At 52.1% G+C, this 20,739-nt stretch overlaps 1 protein-coding gene across 2 annotated transcripts; it reads right to left on the bottom strand.

Annotated features, from left to right (window-relative positions):
• Window positions 1-1,161: 1,161 nt before the first annotated feature.
• On the bottom strand, window positions 1,162-20,011 carry TPRN (taperin). 2 transcript variants are annotated; one of them, XM_054848526.1, is made up of 4 exons: window positions 17,714-20,011; window positions 3,169-3,352; window positions 2,780-2,910; window positions 1,162-2,402 (listed from the first exon to the last, which is right to left on the bottom strand). In XM_054848526.1, the coding sequence occupies exons 1-4, from the start codon at window positions 19,919-19,921 to the stop codon at window positions 2,340-2,342; spliced, it is 2,586 nt and encodes an 861-aa protein (XP_054704501.1). In that variant the 5' UTR covers window positions 19,922-20,011; the 3' UTR covers window positions 1,162-2,339. The 2 variants fall into 2 exon arrangements, with proteins under 2 accessions (XP_054704501.1, XP_054704502.1); XM_054848527.1 differs by having other exon boundaries at window positions 2,780-2,907.
• Between the last annotated feature and the right edge of the window lie 728 nt (window positions 20,012-20,739).

Raw genomic sequence — 20,739 nt, 5'->3', positions numbered from 1 at the left:
AGGTAGAGCAGGCAAACTGAAAGAAGTAGAGAAGCCAGCAGCACGCCGGGGCACCCCATGCTCCTGACGAGAAGCACACTCTGCACCCTCACACCTCCGCTGAGCCTGTCCTAACCAGAGAAGTTGTAGGCAGAGCTAATTCATGGAGGACAGCACGCAGAGTACCAGAGCAGCATTTCAGTTGGCTGAAGGCAGTGGAACAAGCTGCAGGGTATTGTTGGCTTTAGCGTTCCTCATTGATCCGTAGCAGAATGGAGTCAGGACTAATTCAGACACCTTGTCCCTAACTTTAATTGCAAGCAGCAAATTGCAAGCAGCAGCTTTACCACCTGCATGTATTTTAAGTTGCAAATCTAGAGATAGAGCTGCCTTAAACTGGCCTGAGCTTTTCCACAGTGAAGATGCTCACCGGGATCTTTTCTGCTAGGAAAGCTGTGCATAACCTTTTCTTCATAGTCCCTGATCTCCTTCGGCTGTGTGCAGAGCTACTGGCTGCGGGCACTACTCAGTATTTAACTCCACATATCTGATAACTTACTCATCCCTTAAATTTAGCAGTCACCGGCAGTCCTGCATTTCTCCTCATTCTACCCCAGTCTCAGCATCTCGTCCTGAAGGATTTCATTAATGGGAGAAGCCTTAGCACGTGGGATTGACTGCTCTTTCCACTGTGCTTGTGTCGTGTCACAGGCAGATGTGCTGCCAGCCACGCTGCTCCGGGGAGGTCACATGGGGAGCAGATCTCCGGTTAGTGCAAGGAGGTGGAAAGTCTTCCTTTGTGGCCCCTCCAACCAACATTTAACTAGCTGATGAGTATCTCTTTTTTTTTTTTTTCTCTTTCTTTCTTTCTTCATTATCTTTCTGGAAATATTTAGGCACCGGGGGCAGAAGAGAACACCTAGAAGTAGGTATGTCCTAACGTTTACTCCTGATTGTATGTTTCAGCAGAACAACCTTCCTCCTGCTGCTAAAATACACACCAAGTGCAAGGTATGCAGAGCATTTTCAGTTCATAGACCAGTGTCAGCTTGACTAGACGTTCATCGTCTAATATATAATAGACGAACCAACAGAAGTATCAAGTTTAAAGATACCAGCTTGTGCCTTTGGATAGAGCCACATGCTGGAGTACCACTCACATAAAGCCCAAAGAGGCCGTTATCCATTCCAACCACATCTCTTTTAATCCCAGAAGTACAAATCACTTTAGCAGCAGTGTTCCATCTTTTCCAGAGTGCAATTTTGACCCTGAGTTTACAGTAGTAGAAAACTTACATGGAAGAGTCTAGCAGATTCTTTTGCATATTGGCTGCATTAAACAATTACAATAGAACTATAAAAATCCTAGAAAAAAAAAACATATTCCTTGTTCAAGTTCTGCAGAAGAAAGGAGTGAAACAGCCCTCCTGTACTTTGCATTAGAGGAGCGGAGCGAGCACGGCAAGAAGGAAGCCTCCCTGCCAACCAAGACAGATAAATCTTGGGCCTGGCCCTGTTAGATGCTGGAAGAAAGCAACATAGAGGAACTGGCAAACTAAGGTAGAATCAGCAGTTATTGGAGACTGGACGCCAGCGTTGGGTATGGACAGACCAAAGCTATGGCCAATGTTTGGGAATCTTCAAGAGGCTCAAGCCAGTCTGGACACTTCTTTACAGATCAGTGCAAAAATGACCCCTAAAGCTAAAGGCATTTATTCCCCTTCCCATCCCTCACACAGTGCGTTCAGCTTCCTTCACAAAAACGTAACTGGCACATTAATTCCATGATGGTTCAGTGAAACTAGACCCAGAAACATGCCGAGAACAAACCATGAGCCTTCAGTGGTTTTCCAAACTGACACCCAATCTAGCTGTCAAGTCACAACCACTCCTGTGAATCCAGCTAACTGCCCGGGTACTCCCAATGCTCCCACTCCAGAACCGTTCTTCACGGGGGCCTCTGACGGGAGAAGTGTTACAAAAGCCGTCCCGACCTCGTACAGTGCCTGGATGAGTGGAGTCAGATAAGCACTGAGAGAGTCTACGTCCATCCCGAGATTACACAACTGTTCTTAAGATGCTTGCCTAATTGGCAGCTGATCTTGAACAAGGAATATGCAAGGCCACAAGTAGAATAAATCATACGCCTTAAAAGTAGTAGTTAGGTCCCAGAATCCAGTGCAAATATTCTCCGAAGATGCCCGATAGCATCTAGTCCATCCTTGGCATCAGGATCCAACAAAAACCGTGGTGAGGGAGGGACCCAGAAGCTTATGTCCATGGTGCTTGCATGGGCATTCGGAAGGTGCACTGACACGTTTTGTCCAGCAGCCGCTGCTGCAGGCCAGAAGATGGAGCAATCAAAAATACAGAGCGGGCTCACTGCTGAAATCGGAGAGTCCGCCCTTCTCTGCTGGGGTGAGCTGTGGAGAAAGCAGAGTTGACATGGAGGTGTGTCACCAAATCCAAAGCAAACGAGTACCCACACCTTTGGGCAGCGAAGACTGTATTGGCACCTTGCCCAGGGCTAACGCTCATTTTAATTCCCCCCTCCAAACATGCCCTGGAGTACAAAGTGTGCCAGCTGCCCTAAGTCTCCGTTACAGGGACGGGCAGGTCTGCTAGTGACAGTGGGGCCTCGTGTTGATCCCTTTGTGATGGTGGCACACCTTCCTGGGCAGCAAACACAAACACAGGTGTTCAGTGGAAGGCACATCCCATCCCACCATCCCAGACCAACCCAAGCACCAGATAAGAGCAGAGCAGGACAAAGCCAAATCCTGCTTATTTAAAGTCTCACCATGACTTGGCTCCCGTGGGAATCAGCTTCCTTTGGGAGGGGTCCCTCTGTGGCAGGCATCTCCTCATACTTCTGCTCCTGCCACTCGCTGAACTTCACGGAGTGCTTTGGGGTGTAGCTGGATAAATCTGCTGGAAGGACAAAGCTGACATAAGTATTTCTCACCACCCCAAAAGGAGGTGGGATCAGGATCCTAGCAGGGACAGCATGGAAGCTGCCCATCTGCAGTTCCCTGTGCTGGTTGGAGCCCTGTCCTCACTAAGCCAGACTCAGAGGTCACCTCTGTTAGCATTTCTACCTGCATGGAACCCCATAAGGGTCTGTAGGAAATGTGGACAGTGTCAGACACCACCAGTAACCCCACAGTGCCAGCACCGTGCCTCACTCACCTGAGTTAGGTGTATTGGGATGCAAAGGGCGTGGAATGTAAAAGGTGCAAGATTTGTCCTCCTCTGTTTCAGAAGCATGTCCTTCTCCTTCCTCTTCCTCCTCCTCCTCCTCTTCTGCCAGTGAGCTCTCTGATGGGTACTCAAACATAGTCTGCAAACTTGTCTCATTGAAAGAGATCTTCATCTAGACAACAGCAAAGGACTATTATTAGAAAGCAGCACAAGAAACCATTGATCCCAATGCTTGCTCTGGCAAAGGCCACCTCCCACCCCAGGGCTTCACCCTGGTTTAAGGGAGCCATGGCATAGCCCCTCACCCTTCTCTATGTGCCTTGCCCAATCTCATACCACACTGAGAGAAACCACAAAAGCAGATAACCATAATCGATGGGATGGAGGCAGGAGGCCAAGAGGTCCAGAGTACCTCTTACTTTTTGCCCTGGTACATACTTTGCCATCTTCCAACAGTGATGCCCAGCAACCAGGAGGAGCTGCCAGCACGTCCCTCAAGAGGGATCGGTGTTGCCAAGGAGGAAAGGAAAGCATCCACATGTTGGGAAGGCAACATCGCTAATGCCTGCCAACTCATTTCTGTACCCATGCTCTAGACAACAAAAATATCAGTGATCATGACTACATTTTTGGGAGGGCATCCTGGCAAAAAACTGTTTAAGCTAGATAGAAACAGGGCTTAATACCAGAAGTAAGGAGATGGAAGCAGCTAAAGGAGAGGTGGTAACAGGTGGTAGCAGAGAGGGAAAATACTGGACAAGTGGGAGGCCCTTAAAGGTTCTGTTTTGAAACCAGTTTTATTTAGCATTCTCACTAATGACCTTTGCACAATAACTGGGAGACTAAGAAATGAAGACAACTCAAACATGGGAGTCAATCAAGGGAAAAACAAAATTTTATGAGTCACAAAGAAAACTAGAGAGCAAGAACGCTAGAAACGGGATGATGTTTAAGACCGACCCTTGCTCTAAGAGAAGTTCATCACCTGTGAATAACTGAGAAAGAAAATTCTGGATTGCCTACAGGACCGTAATCATCATCATGATGCTGCTTAAATAAACCCAGAATAAAGCAAGGCATTTCCACTGGAAATAGGGACTGCCTGGCTCCATCCTCCCTCTAACACCCAGCAGGTAGTACGAGGCAGCAACTGGACTCCCCTGCTTCTCTCCTCCAGGCTGAAGAAACCAGCTCCCTCAGCTTCTCCTCATGTGCCGTTTCCTCCAGCCCCAGGAGCACTGTGGTAGCCTCCACTGGGCTTGCTCCAGTTTCTCTGCATCCCTCCTGTAGCAGGATGCCCAAATCCAGACACAGTAACTCCAGATGTCCTCCTCCAAGTTGAAAGGAAAAGCTGAGGGAAGGGGTTGTTCCCCTGCAGCTTTACATGTCCTAATCATTATCCACCGTTCTACTTAGAAGATCTAGTTACAAGTCATCTCCACAGGTGAAGAGATTCAGCCTGCTCACACCAGTAAAAATGAAGGTTGAGAAAAAGCATAATAGCTCTTTGTAAGTACACCAAGAAAACAAACACCAAGGAGCAGAGAAGAACTGCTGATGCCAGCATATAACAGACAAACAAGGAGGATAAGCTTGCCAGGAATAAATTTACGCCAAAAGTAGGGAAGTATCTAGCCAACACGGATCAAGGTTGAGGAGCAGCTGCCTAAAAGCGTGTTGTGATCCCTTTATTTCTAACTACAATTAAAATTGAGCCAATAGGGTTATGAACAAAATTACAAGGACGTGGTTGCTTGTGACAGATGGTAGGAGCTGGATGGTTCAGAAGATCTCTTCTGATGCTGTGCAATAACTGGCAAGAAGAAAGTGCAGCACATTTGCCCCATGTGCCATATTTGCAGTTTCCCTCATATACAAAATACCCCACAGGCTGAGAAACGGCACCTGGCCCCAAGCAGCTACCAACGCCACCACGCGTGCTGCCCAGATGCATGTATTCTTGCAACAGCAGCAGCCGCCTCTCTGCGTCTCCTGCACACGGAGCACCGGTGCGATGCTGCTGCTGCCAATGGGGTCTTCTGAAGCCAAACCTGCAATTGCAGGGGCCGGAGCCTGCAGACCACAGCGAGGAGGAGCCACCCTGCTGCTGTGTTATCCTGCGCTGCCCGCAGACAGACACGCTGGAGCTATGTGGGTCATACGGGGCTCCAAGAGGAGCGCTGGGGCAAGACAGTGAGCATTTTACTGCTGCTTTTCAGAAAAGCAATGAGGGGAGCTTGAATCAAACCCAGGTAACAGAGAACCTAACGCCTCCTCTGCGCTGCAAATAAGCATGATGGAGCTGTGCTATTCTGCCTGAGTCTGGGATGTACGTCAGACACAGGCTGGCTCCCTTCCCCACGCTCCCAGGAGAAGATAGGATGGAAATAGTGGAGAAGGCAACCAGCTGCCTTTCCCCATTCCCTGTCCCAGCCCTGGCCAGAGCTGCTCTGACCTTCTCCAGATGATACATGGCGAGAGGAATGATTATATTTCAGAGAAAAGAGGCTGAAAGAAAATGGCCCTGAAGATGAGAGCATCCCAGTTGCTGTTCCCTGAATTTCTCACCCCTGCTGCTGACCTAGATGCTCCCTGATCCGAGCCAGACAGCGGAGCAGGCAGTGACCACTCACAATGTGGCGTCTGTACTGCGGGGACAAGCCATGCTGCCAGGCACAAAGGCCACAAGGGCGGAGGTGCCCAGGGCTCCTGGAAGCTCAGAAGCTATCCCAGAACCAGACATTGCGTGCAGGCTGCTTACCAGTGCTGGAAACCGTGCTGAAGGGCAAGAAGTACTTGGCTAAACAAGGAAAAATAAAGGGGACGGGAGAGTTGTGCCTTGGTTTTAGAGTTTAAGCTTCAGAGATGGAACTAAGTTTTCCCGGTTTTCTGCTATCAGGAGGAAATCTCTGAGAAAAATTACTTGGAGTCCAATTTGGACTAAAGTAGTGCATGTAGTGCAGGAGGAGTAAACAGACTCACCAGGGAGTAAAACCAAAGAGTAGAAAAGAGCAGAATGACCAGGAGACATCCCCCATGCAGTGCCCAGAGGCAACGTGCCAACAGCCCAGCCTAAGCCCTAAACTAAAGCAGCTCCCACTTGCCCACAGCCAATTCGACTAGGGCCAGGCTCGCTCCCCAGAGCCAGGTGTCCTGCAGCACGCTCTGCCAGCGGAGTTACTCGGGTACCTGCTGCAGAGAGTCCGCAATGCTGCAGGAGGCAATGCTGAAGCTGTTCAGAAAGAGCAATCATTAACCACAGTGGTGCCAGCCCCAGGCACCCAAGGCCCCAGCCTGGGGGAGAGCTCATAACAAGATAATTTGCTGCTTCAGCAACACCTCCAGTTGGGCCAGCGCAGCCTACGCGAAGGCTGACACCAGGCAGTCCTGCTTGGCGTGAGGCCACCTCGGTGCAAACCCCCCCTCCCTCCCCGCAAAAACCCACATTGGCTTGCTCTACGGTAACATCTCCCCACCCTGCACGCTGCTACCAAGAAGCAGGAAGAGCCCTACGGCTGCTCTGTAATAAAGCACTCGGACGCACCCAGGCAAAGCAAACACCAGAGGAACAACCAGGTGCTGGCACAGGGTCGGACTCTGGTGAACAGGCTCCACACGAGCGGCCGCCTTCCCCACACCTGCACACACCCCGGCGCGCTCAGTCGACCCTGCCCATGCAGAACGAGAGCCCCAAAACCCAAAGAGATAAACCTGCTGTGGCATTGCCCGGGCTCCCCACGCGAGCTCCCCTCCCCAGGCACGGGGCGGTTTTAGGGAAGCACAAAGCAGCTCCAAGAGAAGATGGAGGGAAACTTAGGCAAAACTAGGGGACACATGGGTCAACATAGCTGCCTGAAGAAACCCTCCGAGCAGCTATCGAGCAGAACTGAGCACTGTGCATAGGGAACATGGGCAGATTCAGTCCCAGGAACCATCTAAAAAGAAAAATCAAGAGCCTAGTAATGAATGGCACAGACAACAGGTTTGCACAGCCAGCAGCCCCTTGCCAGACCATATAGACTTTTATGGAAACACAAATGACAGGGAGCATTTTCTTTAGAAGAAAACCGTATCCCAGAAGAGCCAGGCACACTCGAGCCCAGCCAGAGAACTCTGCTTGTTGTCTCTCAGCAGTGGTTCCCCCATTTCTGCCTCAGCAGCAGCTGCCAGTTGTGGAAAGGAAGAATTTCGCACCCTTCCGCTGTGGATGTTTGCAGGGATTTGTCACTATTTGGTCAGCTGAATGCTTCACCCAGACCTGTGTCCCAAAACCAGGGTCCGGCCGAAATCCATGTATCTATATATTAATATTCTGCCCAGCAATCAGAGCCACCCTGGGAAGAATAAGGCAGGCTTTTCAGGGAATATTGTGCTGTTCAGCCACCAGATTCTTGTTGCCATAGCAAAAATCATTTATTTATTTGCTAGGATTTGAACAGTAATGAGTAATAGAGTACCCAGAAAAGAGAAGCCAGGGTAAACATTGCCCAATGAGCATAAACCTGAGTAGTCATACAGGGCTTACTTGGCAAAGAAAAAAAAAAGTCAACCTTGTTTCAGGGGATGCAGGCTGTCAGGACCCAGCCTGCGGCCAGACCAACACCACAAGAGTCCCCATGTACAGAGACACATTAGAAATAAAAATAACCAGTTTACAGAAACCGACCTGGGATGTGAACAATGAAAGTCAGCAGACACCTTGCCACCAAAAGCTGCAGTGGGAAAGTCTGCAAGACTCTGCAGTTAATGAGAGAGCAAACACCCCATGGCTTCTCCCAAACCAGGGATATCACTCTAAGTCTCGGGAGCAAATCATGGGGTTAATCTGCATCCTCAGCTCCAGACGCAATCTCTTTAGTGTGGCTTTTCTCTTCTCCACCCATTATCACATTTGCTTCTTGGCAGGTGTGGCAAAGCCACCTACATGATAATGTAGGGTGCTTTACACCTCTTAAACAGGAACCTCTTTGGCATGCCAAATCTTCACCTTATAATAGTAAGAAAACAAATTGTTCTAGGCATTAAAAGAAAAAAGGGGGGGGGGTAAAATCACCTTTTAACTATTTTCCAGCAAGAAGAGTTGGAATCAGCATATCGATCCCCATCAGAGCAGCCTACGATGGGACTGAAAATGACTGAGCCCATTTCCCCTTCCCCACAGAGTGATCGTGAACAGCCACATCCCAAACCCAGGGCTCTCGCAGGAGGCTGCACGGGGCACCACCGCCGTCCCTGCTCAGCGTGCAGAGGAGCTGGATGGGATGGCAAGTCGTGAAGCACAAGCTGGAGTCGATTCCTGCCCCTGTTAACATCACACGGTGTCTCCAGCACTTCCAAACCTGCTGCAGAGACTCAATAAGAGGGACATAGCAATTTTTCAGTAACGCAGTTATGCTACCCAGGTACTTCACAAGATCCCAACAGCTGAGTAGCACCAGGGATCAAGATTTGCTCTTTTCAGGTACTAATTTTCTTTAACCATCCTCTCTCCCCAGGCAATATAATCCTGAAATGACAAAAATTAGGGACCGCACTGACTCCCTAGGACACACACGAGCTGCTGGGTGTGACTTAGAGCAGCTGGTTTAACAGCTTTTCACACCTGGGCAGCCAAATGCCTCCTCCTTTCTCAGCAACAGCAGCAGGAGGGTTTCGGCCGATATCTGCAGGAAGGGTGGATAACAATTCACCATGAATACAAAAGAGTGTGCTGGAAATCACTGACAGAACAAGCATGGACAGAAATGAGCGTTTTGAAGAAAAATCACCTTGTGCTTCAGTGCAGTCTTACACTGAGCTTTGCTGCATTTGTTGCTGCACTGGTTGTCCTAAAGAATTGGTCGGTGAGACAAAAGCACAAGACATCGCACCAGATACCCGAGAGCTGCAGCAGCAGACAGCTGGGAGTGCATCAGCAAGGCTGCTGCTACAGAACATCCCACAGAGGTTTGCAAGAAACAGCATCCCAAGCCGGGCAGGAAAGCCCCTGAAGCACCAACACCCATTCGGTAGGTTGGTGGAGGCTCTGCCCAGCGTGAAGAGGAAGGTCGCTTAACACCGAACAACCTCCCACCTCCGAGCTCCACACTGCCATGGGGTGAGAGGGAAGGTCCCTGCACAGACAAATACCTGCTTGTGAGACTGGAAACAGAGGGTAGAAGCAGGTATTTTACGGTGGACAAAGATCCCCAAAGGGTTTCCCCTGGTCTTTCCATCTGACCATTCTCACAGATCAGCAAATTTAGTAAAAGGAGGTGGAGGAGCAGTTCCTAAACTGCATACCTCTGCGGGGACCTTCCCTTTTTTCATTACAGCCTGAAGTCAATGATCTAGACAACTCTCATGCAATGCAGTTTTCTCTTTGAAACTTTTAGATAAAGGATTTTGGGGGAAATGAGCCATTTCATAGGAGTTAGCAATAAGCTTATCTACATGCCTGTACTTGTCCTGAAAACATGGGCATGTGTCAGCCCAAATTGTTGGATAACTGCAGGCACTATCTCTAGCACAGCAGCCTGGAATAGTACCCTGGGGGCTGCAGTAGCATCAGCACATTACCAAGGCATTTGCTGTCATTCGGGAGAAGATAAAAGAGCTTTTGTACCTCTAAAACCTTTCCTGACACAGGAGGAAAAGGGTTTTCCCTTGACAGGTACCCAGAGGAACTGGGGGGACTTGAGACTTGGTTCTGATATCAGATTAACCCTGTACTGCTATGGCTGAAACAGCCTAAGTATGCCCAGAAAATTGCAAATGGCACTTCAGAAATGTACTTTTCTGTCATTCTGTACAAAAAGAAGAGTTTTGGGGCACAGGAGTTGGCTGCTCCACCATAAGCTCACTTGATCATGCATTTTCAACAAGTGTTTCCCAAGAGTAACAATGAGTTTTGCTCAACAATTAACTGCATCACAGACTTAGCTACTGAATAGAGCTAGAAGATTTACAGCAGCAGCATGTCAAGGAAACACTGTCGCTGGCAAAGGAGAGGTTGCCTCCAGGATCACGTCCCAGCTCCCAAGCCACAAGGCAAAACAAGAAAGTCTCCATTTACAAGGCAACCCACAAAGCCAGCTCTGTGTAATCAATATGCTGAAGCACATGGTAGATAGGAGCAATGCATGGAGATTCGAAATATTAAACTCCTTGTGCAAGACACAGGGAAGTTTCAAATTCCTGATGAGAAATGACAGGGTAGGGACAGTCCCAGAGAGCATGGCAGGGCAGGCAGCTTTGTTAACTCTTCCCTTGACAGTGTTGGACAAGAAGATTCAGCGCCCAAACAACCACAGGGCAGATGGAGGCTGAGACGGTACAAAGCAGCTATTCACCCAGGGACCCCTTCATTCCTTCGCACATCTGCGCACAGAGGAGCCAGAGCCTGCCACAGTTTAACAAGCAATTCAAGTATTACTTACTTGGCCCACAGGACTTGGACAAACCTCCCTACATATACGAAATGGATCTCATCTGAATACACAAAGAGAGCAGGCACAAACAAGATACAATTAGTGCCAAGACTCGGTATCTTCATAAACAACATGCAAAACTCCAAACAGCAGAGGATTCTGCTTTACAGGCAACTCCAAGCCTACAATTTGTGTCTACAACGCGGTGCAGCGCTGGGAGATGCCACTCACAAACATTTCTGTGTAACCAAGACTGACCGGAGCAGTCCAAGCAAATACCTCGGTTTGGTGAAAGTGAACCATCTCCAGCTGCAATGGGACAGATGGAGCATCGTTTCCCAGGAAATATTGGGAAGATAATTACTTCCCAGCCTGGCAAGGAGCTTATTCTAGACTTCAGGACCAAAAGGCTTCAGTGACATGAACACTATTAGCTGCACAACAGAGTTCATATCTCTCTTGCCCTTTTTCTGTACTACTGATATGCAAAAGATACTTCCTTGAAGAGAAGTGATTAAGTGCAGCAAGTTCACCATAGGGATTATGAATATGCCCTCAGACTTGCATTTTCCCTAGCTGCAAGCTATACAATTTCCCTAAGGATGCAAGAAGTTTGCTCTCATAGTCTCTGAGATATTTTCTTCAGCTTGCTTATAGTCCAAGTGCCTACGAAACAGCAGCTCCATCCTGCCAAGTTCCCAAGATCATCTGAAGGGCACTTCTCAGAAAACATCAGCACCAAGTTCCTTCAGTCCAGATTTTCCCAGAATGTTTGCGAAGTTTCTTTGTGTGATACAGACGCTTCACATGACTCTTCCTACACAAACTGTCCAAAGAGATACGGTTACAGTTTCGTGGCATACCCACGTCCCACTGCAGTCACTATGGGTTTATAAATAGATTTTAAATTGCCCAGGTTTCACTCAGAAGGGGAGCGAGCAGAACCCCAGAGATGAAGGAGATGCTGCTGCAGCAGCTCTTACCGAGATTTCCTTTACTGCCACTGAACCTAGAAACTAAACATTTTAATTTCTCCTGCCGTTTCCTACGTATAACACAAACCAGCAGGGCTTCTCCCCTAGGCAGCCTGACTGTACTTCCTCAGGCCTTCTCAGCAACACCGTGACTGACCATGTACTGGAAAAAGCAGAGGGGGGAGGAAAACCCAAACCCAAGACAAGCTAAATACTTGAGATGGAGGGAAATTATAAACCATCTCCAATCGGGTCCACAGATTAAGAAAACCAATTAAGATAATGTTAACTGTAATCCACATGATCAGAATTCAGAGTACAAAGCACTCCAAATCTCCTCTCAAGCTCTGGGGCGGGCTGAGCCCTGGGCACGTCCTAACCAGCTTCAAAGGCAGCCTCGTCTCTTATTTGCGTAAGAGTTTCTATTTTAGCTCTTCTGTCCCGTTCCGCATACTGCCGACAGCAGCAGGCAAGAAGGGGACGGGAGGAAGAGAACTGGGGGGAATTTGGGAGCAGCTCAGACTGTCGCTGCGGCACAAGGCGATGGAGAATCCGAGTCGTAGAAAATTTCCCACTACAGAGATGAGATAAATACGAGTCATCTGCTCTGCCAGGGGTTTAGTACAACAAAGTACCAGCACTTCAAGGAGCTGGCAGGCTGCAGGGAAACAAAAAACAACCTACCACCCCACTGACAGCCTCAGGTGCAACTTCTGAGGTGGTTTAAAGACTAGAACCACAATAAGATCCTGGGTTCTAGAGTCTACGGCCATTAACAGCATAGACTAAAGTCAGCAGAATTAGAAAAGGGCAGGGAAATTGCGCTGTCTGGGTGAAACAGCCTGCTCACATCTGACAGCTAGTGGAAATCACTTCCGCAGGGGAGGAACCACGCCTGATCATCTAAGACGTGCATTTTCTGAGTGGGACTTGTCACTGCTGACCTCATCTACCAAAAATTCAATACATCCATGTCAGATATGTACTACAGCCTCTCCTTAAAGGTGGCAGATGTATTTGCCCCCACGGAGCACAGCCACGAGACAGAAAATAGAACAGGAACACGCAGCTCTCTGAGAGCTAGTAGCACAAATCTTTGTCCTGATCCCTCCAAAACACAGAGACAAGGGAATCTATGTAACTTTTGCAGAGAGATTTTTGCTTCTACCACCAGGTTAATTTATTTGTGTTATGGTTACTTTACTTGTGTTAAACATTGCAAAAAAAATACTTCAGGCAGCCACAGGTATTTAGATTCCACACTGTGCAGACTTGCTCCAAACAGGTCTGGGCAACAGCTGGAAGTGTTCATCCCTGCCAGCATCTCGAGCCTACACCTGGTTCTCACAGGAGACCATCTCCAGCAGAACTGAACAGATGGAAAGCTACAGAGCAAGAAGTTCAACAGGTTACACCAACAAAACTGCTGCCCGATCCCGCCCATGATGAAAAGCTGAGGGATGTTTAGAATATATTTTTAACAGACATTTAAGTGGGCATTTGGAAGCCATGTTCAGGCATTATGCAGCTGAAAAGGTTAGAAAATGGACCATGCTAAAGTGTACCTAAGCTGGAACGTTTTAAAGTTCAGCTTCAGCTGAACATCTTTGAAGACTGTTTGGATCCCACCAACCTTGTTCTTGTGAGACCTGTTCACGCAAGGCTGCAGCTCACCTTCCAGCACTCAACCTGCCAACTGTGACAAGCCAAAAACATTAAAACCATCAACAACCTGATGTCTGTTGGCTCTCAAGTCCTGTTATTTACAGGACTTGGGGTAGCCTGGCCAGAAATCATCTCTCCTGCAGGACCCCCAGGAGGTACCTGGTCCTGGAGGGGACAAACACTGTGTCTTGGGATGAACTTCAGAAGCAACCAGACATAAGGAAGGAGCACAGTTGGGGCAAATTCTGTACATGGAGGACCTTCATGGCAGAGTCCAGCCTCCAACAGTATGGGAACATGAAGCCTAAAGACAGTCAACTACTTCTCAGGCCCCCAGCTGGCTCGGCAGTTGGCAGTCCTTTCCAATCACTCGCTCCAACATGCCAGTCACATGTTTTACAGAAACCTAGATTTCTATCTTGCTGACAACTTTATTGTAGGTTATTTTGGCAGGTAACCAAACCAAGATGGGTTCTTGTCAGCTCAGCCAAGCTAGATCTTATCCCCCGAGATCCCAAAGATCCACATCCTGCAGCAAAGCCTTCCCTTCCTCCTGGGGCTGCTATCAGGCTGAAGTGCCTTTAGTGCTTCTGTAATAACAGAGTACGAAGATGAGCACTCAACAGAGGTCACCGACAGCGCTCTGCATCCTCTCCCCAACTCCCTGCTTAGAATAAAGGTCAGTAGGTCTCCTTCCACCACTGCGCACGTATCCTGTCCTCACCGTGAGAGGTGACAGCTCAGCCAGCCTCTTCCAGCAGCTCTGCTTGAAACCCAGAACATCCGTTCAAAGCTGCAAACGTTCACCTAGTTTTCAAACTGAAGTCGCACCCCCACTGCTTTATCTGAACTAACTGTGATAACGCTTGGAGAGGTCTCAAAACAGCCACAGAGTAGATGAACAGTCCTGAAGGACATCTTAACACTTGTAGGAGGATAAGAGCTCAAACTCCCTGCCAACACAGGCAGCCAGGTCCCCGGGATAAGCACAGCTGGGGCTCTGCCCTCCACCTGCAGATCCTGACCGTGTCCCACCATACACAACCCCATGTTCACCTTCACCGCCCTGGGTGAACGACGTCTGTCCCACCACAGCAGCTCTAGCTGCACAAGAGAGCTGGGAGCCCATTTTTTATTCTGACGCAGGAACAGCATTTCTCTCTCTCCCTCATCAGCTCAAGATCCAGCTCCAACCCCAAAACAAACAGCTGCTTCAAATATTTGAAGCATCTGGAAGGAGCAATAAAACTATTTTTCCTGAAAGGCCTTAAACACCAGCAGCATCCTTCAGGCCACAGCAAAGTCACAAGTCCTGCAGCCACACAGCTAAGAGCGGGGGGCTGGAGCTACCTCCGTGCAGACAGAGCGGCACTGGAACCCAATCCCACCCTGCCCCAGCCACCCTCCCACTCCAAGAAGTCATGGAGGATGTGAATCAGAGGACACGAATCGAGTGAGCTCCATTTTGCTGGCATCTCTACCATAGTCAGGCAATCAGGGGACAGAAAAGGGAGGCCGAATTTCTGCATTTGAAGAAAAACACAATTTGCATCTCACAAAACAATCAGTCTATCCATCACAACCACTTCTCTCCCTCCTAATAAATCATTAGCCCTGGCTATAAGTACAGACTCCCGCCGATCCGCAGGGACGCAGCGTTTCCAGGCTGTGCTAGACCTGCTGTTTATCTCGCCCAGATTCCTGGTGGGCATCAGCAAGCGGATGAAGTTTTCCAAGTCATCGAAGTTTCACTAAACAACACTTTCCTGAGCCTGGAGCATACTTAAAGATCTTTCAGCAAATGCAAGACAAGGTTTGGAAAGGAAGATGCTCAGCAGGAGCTGGGCTCAGCAGGTCTGCCTGGAGAGAATCACCCCAAAAGACCCTGGTAGCTGCTCAGTGAAACCAGCATCAGGTTTGATTTTGAGACCCCCAGAAGACAAAGGGACAGTGGTTTTACCAAAGAACTGCAGCTTCCAGCTCACACGAAATGTCTGCTTCTGCCCAATGCAGGCCAAAATCAAGTTTCTGAAAACCCTGACATATCTACAAAACAGAACCCTTGTTTTTGGCTGGTTGCCTTGGCGACACACAGCAATCTCTTGGGAAGAAACCAAGGAATGTTTCCCAATACTAGCTCCTTCCTTTTCAGGCATCAACACTCAGCCTTATTACCCAGAATAAAAGCCACAAACATCCTCTAGGTTAAGAGTAAACAGAAATCTTTCCATTTGCTACAGCATCAGCATCTTCTAAACCCTGGCTACAAAGTCAAACTCCATGCTTGCCACCCCTAGCAGGAAGGGAACTGACAGAAAACCTGGTGTTTCTCCCACTACATTGTCACATTTAATTTTACCCAGAAACTTGTGTCTCTACTACTACTTCTTAAGCTGGATCCTGTTTTCTGAAGGGTTCCCATTTGTTTCAGCCTCCTGAGCTCTGCAATGTAACAGGCAGTTCCTCCCTTGCCTTTTAATACCTCTCAGAAACAAGATCTTATGCAAGTTCCCATGCAGGACATCCCCCACGTATAATTCTTAGCAAACGCCGTTACAGTTGTATATGCATCTTGCAGTATTTAGCACGCTTCATCTTCAGAGTGCCTACAGAGTGGGACAGTTAATGCTATTAAGCTGATAAGAACACAGGAGGAGAAGCTACGTGACCTTCCCAATGTCACACAAATCCAATGCTGAACAGACAAAACAGTTGTTAACCAATTTCAAAGAATTATATGGTGGTTTAGGTTGAGAAAGGACCTCTGGAGGTCTCTAGCCCAAACTCCTGCTCCAAGCACATCTGACCCAATCAGTAGCTCAAGCATGTCCCCAGGCAAGTTTCAAATAGCTCCAAGTACGGAGATGCCTCTGCTCCTGTGGGTTCCCGTTCCAGTGTCTGACCAACCTTAAACAATTCAGTCACTGCACCAGCCTTGTCCTTGCCTCCCTCTCTCCTTTTTGTACTGCTAAGGATGGCTTCCACGGCACACCAGTTAATTGGGTTTGCTTATTTGAGGTTTTATTCTTTTACCAGCAAGGCTGCTGCCCTGCACAGAGCAATCGGCTCCTCTGGCTGCATCAGAAGCTGGGTTTATCTAAGAGTGTCTGTCCCACAAGGTTTCCACCCTAAGAGTACCCATAACTGTAATGCATTGTCTTGATATTTTCACCACTTATACCACACACCTGATTTGGTGTAAATCCAATTAATGCCCCAAATTGAACTGAGTAGAGCCAAGAAAACAGCTAATATGAGTGCAAGGCAGCAGGTATTTAAGTAGCAGAACAATTCCAGTCTGATCAAGCACTTCCCTGTAGGACAAGGAAAAACTGCAGAAGCACTGAATGAGAATCAACACTCCTGCTTATTTCCTTATTCTGGATCTCATGGTGCTCACGCTCCAGATCTGCTACCTGCATTAGTCACAATCAATACAGACTGTGCGCTCTTACGAAGGAATTTAACAACGCTAAGCCACGAGAAACAGCACTCCCTGCCTCCCTTCTAAATGACATGCACTCTGTTCAAAGGATTTCCTCAAATTCTAATGCTCAGTGCCTCAGGCACCCATGTGGATTCAGTCCATCAAAGATTTAGTCGAATTTAAGTAACGGAACGTCAAACAACTCTTCCCGCTATGGAAAAACATGTCACATCGCAGACCTAGAAATCGGGATTTGTCACCTCAGCGTGCTGCTTTCAGAGCTGAACAATTCACGCCTACTCCTCCAGCGCAGCAAAAATAACCCACTCTTTCAGCATGACTGTGTCTTTATCACATCCCAATGCATTTCACCATGCCACACAAAGATTAATTCTCAATTTAAGGCTCACAATGATCTAAGTTAGATCCCAAGCACTGAGCAAACCTGGCACTCGCTCCAAAGACACTTGGAGCAATCGACGTCTCACAGATCTCCAGAGACGTGGCTGCACGTCCAGAACAAACAGTCAGGTGGTATAATCCTATCAAGGGGAGTTAAGTTGTTGCTGATCTCTTTCTGCCTAACAAAGACCTAATTCTTGAGCCTCTATCAATAGATCACTAATGCAGGGAAGATGCCAGTGCCACGCCGCCCACCGTACTGTCACAAGCCGGACAGCAACTGTGGGGAGATCAACGTGTCCAACACCCGCAGACACAGCGAGCAGAGCTAGAGAGCGGGCAAGTCCACAGCTGTTCAAATCATGTGACTCACCTCAATTTTCTAAATACCAGAAATATTTTACTTTCCGTTACCATACCTCCAAGAAGTGACTGTGGGAGAGGCCCTGCAGTTATCAGAGGTCATATCCCACCCTCATCTACTTGGTGGAACAGCACCCAGTGCCGCCTCCTCAAGGGTGAGCCTCTGGCTCTCAAAAGGACAAGAAAAACCCTGTCCATCTTCCCACCCGGTGCCTCAAGGGAAGACAAGCCAAAAGTAGTACCAAGCTACTTTCAGCCTGGCTGCTCAGCGCCAAGGCACTCCAGGCAGTTACCTTCTTGCGGCGGGAGCCCGTCTTGCTCATGCAGGACCTCTCCAGGGACAGGTACCCCCCAATCACTTCGATCTCATTCACCGTGGGGTAGCGCTTTTTATGGGACGGCCCCGCTTGGGGCCCGTCAGCGTTCTCCATGGCTTTGCCTTTTCCTTTGCTCTCCTCCTCCTCTTCCTCCCACTGTGGCCTTCCGCTGGCATCTGTGAGAGTCTGCAGCCCCGAGGCAACAGGCTTCCTTTTGGGCACGACGGTGAAGGTGCTGCCTCCCTTCTGGTGGGGGGCAGAGTGTGGTCTGTAGACAGGCACAGAGGAAAACTCCATGTCCAGGTCAGGGCCGGCTCCTCCAGGCTCATCGGCCAAGTTCCCCGTCCTCACGGCCGAGCCAGCCCTGGGAGAAAGCTCCCCGCTGTCTGGCTCCACAATGTCATCGATGTAAGTCACAGGTACCAACGGATCCACAGGCGCCGGTGGGGAAGCGACAGGCTCTTCCTGCTCCGGGGCGGAAGCCCTCGGGGGCTCCTTCGGTGCCTTCTCCGAGGACGAGGGTGGCGGCAGCCCCAGCCTGGCGCTCTGGGCCGGGGGCAGAGCTGGGCTGCCCTCCCGGCGGGGCACAAAAAGGAAGGAATTGCGCGAATTCAGGCGCAGCTTGGCCAGGGCCTGGGCCTGCAGGTCATGGGCCGGGATGGCAGCCAAGTCAGGCTTGGGGGCCGGGTGGATTTCAAAGGAGCCCCCGGCCTGGGGGGCAGAGGCAGAGAGCGGCTGGCTGGAGCCGGTGGCACTGGGGGCCAGAGTGGCACTGGGGGGGGGCGACACGGCCGCTTCAGCCTCCTCCGGCTTTGGCCTCCTGGCATTGGCTCTGGCATGGGGAGCGCTGGCAGATGGCACTGGCGGCCCCTTGGGCAGTGCAGGACGGCTGGCGGACACAGCGCCGGGCTCAGGGACGCGGCTGCCGGGGGGCAGCCCCCGGGGGGTGACGGTGAAGGAGTTGGAGCCGATCTTGTGGAGAAAGCAGTTGGCCTGGGGAGCTGTGGCCTTGGGGGTAGCTGGGACCGCCTGGGGGGCTGCAGCCCGAGGGGGAGCTGGGGCTGCCTGGGGGTCCACGGGCTGGGGGGTGACAGCCCGGGGGGGAGCCGGGAGAGGCTGAGGGGTGACAACCCGGGGGGGAGCCGGGAGAGGCTGAGGGGTGACAACCCGGGGGGGAGCCGGGAGAGGCTGAGGGGCCGCGGGCTGGGGGAGCAGAGCCCGGGGGGAAGCCGGCTGCAGGACAGCGGGCTGGGGGGTGGCCGGCACCGCTGCGGGGGTGGCGGCCCGGGGGGGAGCCGGCAGCGGCTGGGGGGCGGCCGGCACCGCCTGCGGAGATCCCGGTCTCGCCTTTGGAGTCGAGGCCCTGGGGGAGCCCGGTCCCCTCTGGAGGGGCGCCGAGGCCCGAGGGGAGCCGGGTGCCCCCTGCGGAGATGGCGGCCCTGCCCGGGGGGAGCCCGGCACCGCCGGAGGAGCAGCCGGCCCGGCCCGGGGGGAGCCCGGTCCCACCTGCGGAGGGGCTGCCGCCCCGCCTGGCACGGCGCCGGGCCCGGGCCCGGTCAGCGCCTCCCCGCCGCGGCGTCGGCGACCCCGCGGCCGCTGCCCGAACTTCTCCAGGAGGCGGCTGACGGTGCCCGGCTCGGCCGCCTCGGGCGGCTCCGGCGGCTCGGTCGCCTCGTAGATGACGACCTGATCAGCGCGGATCTCGGCGAGGGCGGCGCCCCGGCGGGCCAGCAGCTCTCGCAGCGGGTCGGGGCGCCGCGGCGGGGAGGACGAGGAGGCGGCGGCCGGGTCCCGGCGGCGGCCGCCGGGCACCGCGTCCCCCTCGGCAAAGCAGGCGGCGGCGTCGGGCTGGGACTCGATGATGAGGATGTTGTCGGCGCGGATGGTGCGGATGCCGGGCACGGCGCTGTACAGCTCCAGCAGCTGCTGCAGCGGCCGCACCGCCTCGGGGCCGTGCCCGGGCAGCCCCTGCCGCAGCCGCCGCCGCTCGCTCTCCAGCCGCATGAAGGGGTTCTCGCGGAGCGGGCCCAGGCTCTCCGCCACCACCAGCCGCTCCCCCGCCGGGGGCTCCGGCTCGCCGCCGGCCGCCCCGGCCAGCTTGGCCCGCTTCCGCTCCAGGATCTCCCGCTTCCAGGCGGGCTGAGCCCGCGGCCCGGCCCCGAGCGGCAGCTCCGCGCTGCTCATGGCGGCGGCACAGGACACACTGCGCTGCCGAGCCGCCTCCGCCCGCCGCACCTGAGCAGGCCCCGCCGCCGGCCCCGGCACCGCCCCCGGGCCGCCCTCCGCGGGGCGGTGGGAGCGGACGGGGCGGGCGCCATGACAGGGCCCTCGGCCGGGGCGGGCCGTCCCTCCCCCGCGGCTCCCTGAGGTGCGGGCAGGGGCCATGCGGCCGTCCGGCTCCCCGCCAGCTTTGGGGTCAGTGTCAGGGAGATCCGCCCCTGCGGGCCGGGCAGGCGCTGGCCGGCGGCGAGAGCCCCTCGGGGCGCCTGGAAGCAGCTGGGTTTTGGCACGGCGGCGGTACCTGACGTGGCTCCCCGGGGCTGCGGACCCGCCGGCGCCCCTGCTGCCCGCACCGCCCTCCCCTGCACGCAGGAGCCCCCAGGCACTGGGGGGACGGGCTGGGGGACACGGCTGGGGACGGGCCCTGCGGGGTCTGCAGCCTGCCAGGAGCCATGGTGACCGACGCTACCCAAAAAACCCCGATCTGCTCCTTCCCCCCATCCTGGACTGTCCCGCATGGTGCCAGCCGAGGACGGGAGTGAAACGCCTTTCGGGGTCACCCCACCATCCACTCGGCCAGAGTCTGAGGAAGAGCAGGGGCCTGGGCATGAGCAGCCATGGTGGGCAAGGAACAAGCCATTGGCACTGGAGGAGCGTCTTAAGGAGAGCTCTGGGGGAGACAAGCGGGGGTTTCCACGGCACATGGCAGTGGAGTGGGAAAACATTTTTCCCACTGGCTTTGCTGTTCAGCAATGGCCGCTTGTTGGGCACAAGAGCACGAG

The sequence above is a fragment of the Grus americana genome, chromosome 20 (genome assembly GCF_028858705.1).
Source record: "Grus americana isolate bGruAme1 chromosome 20, bGruAme1.mat, whole genome shotgun sequence".
Lineage (NCBI taxonomy): Eukaryota > Metazoa > Chordata > Aves > Gruiformes > Gruidae > Grus > Grus americana.
The sequence above is the reverse complement of the archived record's forward strand: the minus strand, read 5'-3'. Positions and strand labels throughout refer to the sequence as shown.

What these genes read in the sequence shown, in the direction of transcription:
- TPRN (XM_054848526.1), bottom strand. Translation starts at nt 19,921, where the DNA reads ATGAGCAGCGCGGAGCTGCCGCTCGGGGCCGGGCCGCGGGCTCAGCCC. An exon ending in TCCCAATACACCTAACTCAG is followed by an intron (nt 2,911 to 3,168) that starts GTGAGTGAGGCA and finishes TTGTCCTTCCAG; the next exon opens with CAGATTTATCCAGCTACACC. An exon ending in CCCACGGGAGCCAAGTCATG is followed by an intron (nt 2,403 to 2,779) that starts GTGAGACTTTAA and finishes CTTTCTCCACAG; the next exon opens with CTCACCCCAGCAGAGAAGGG.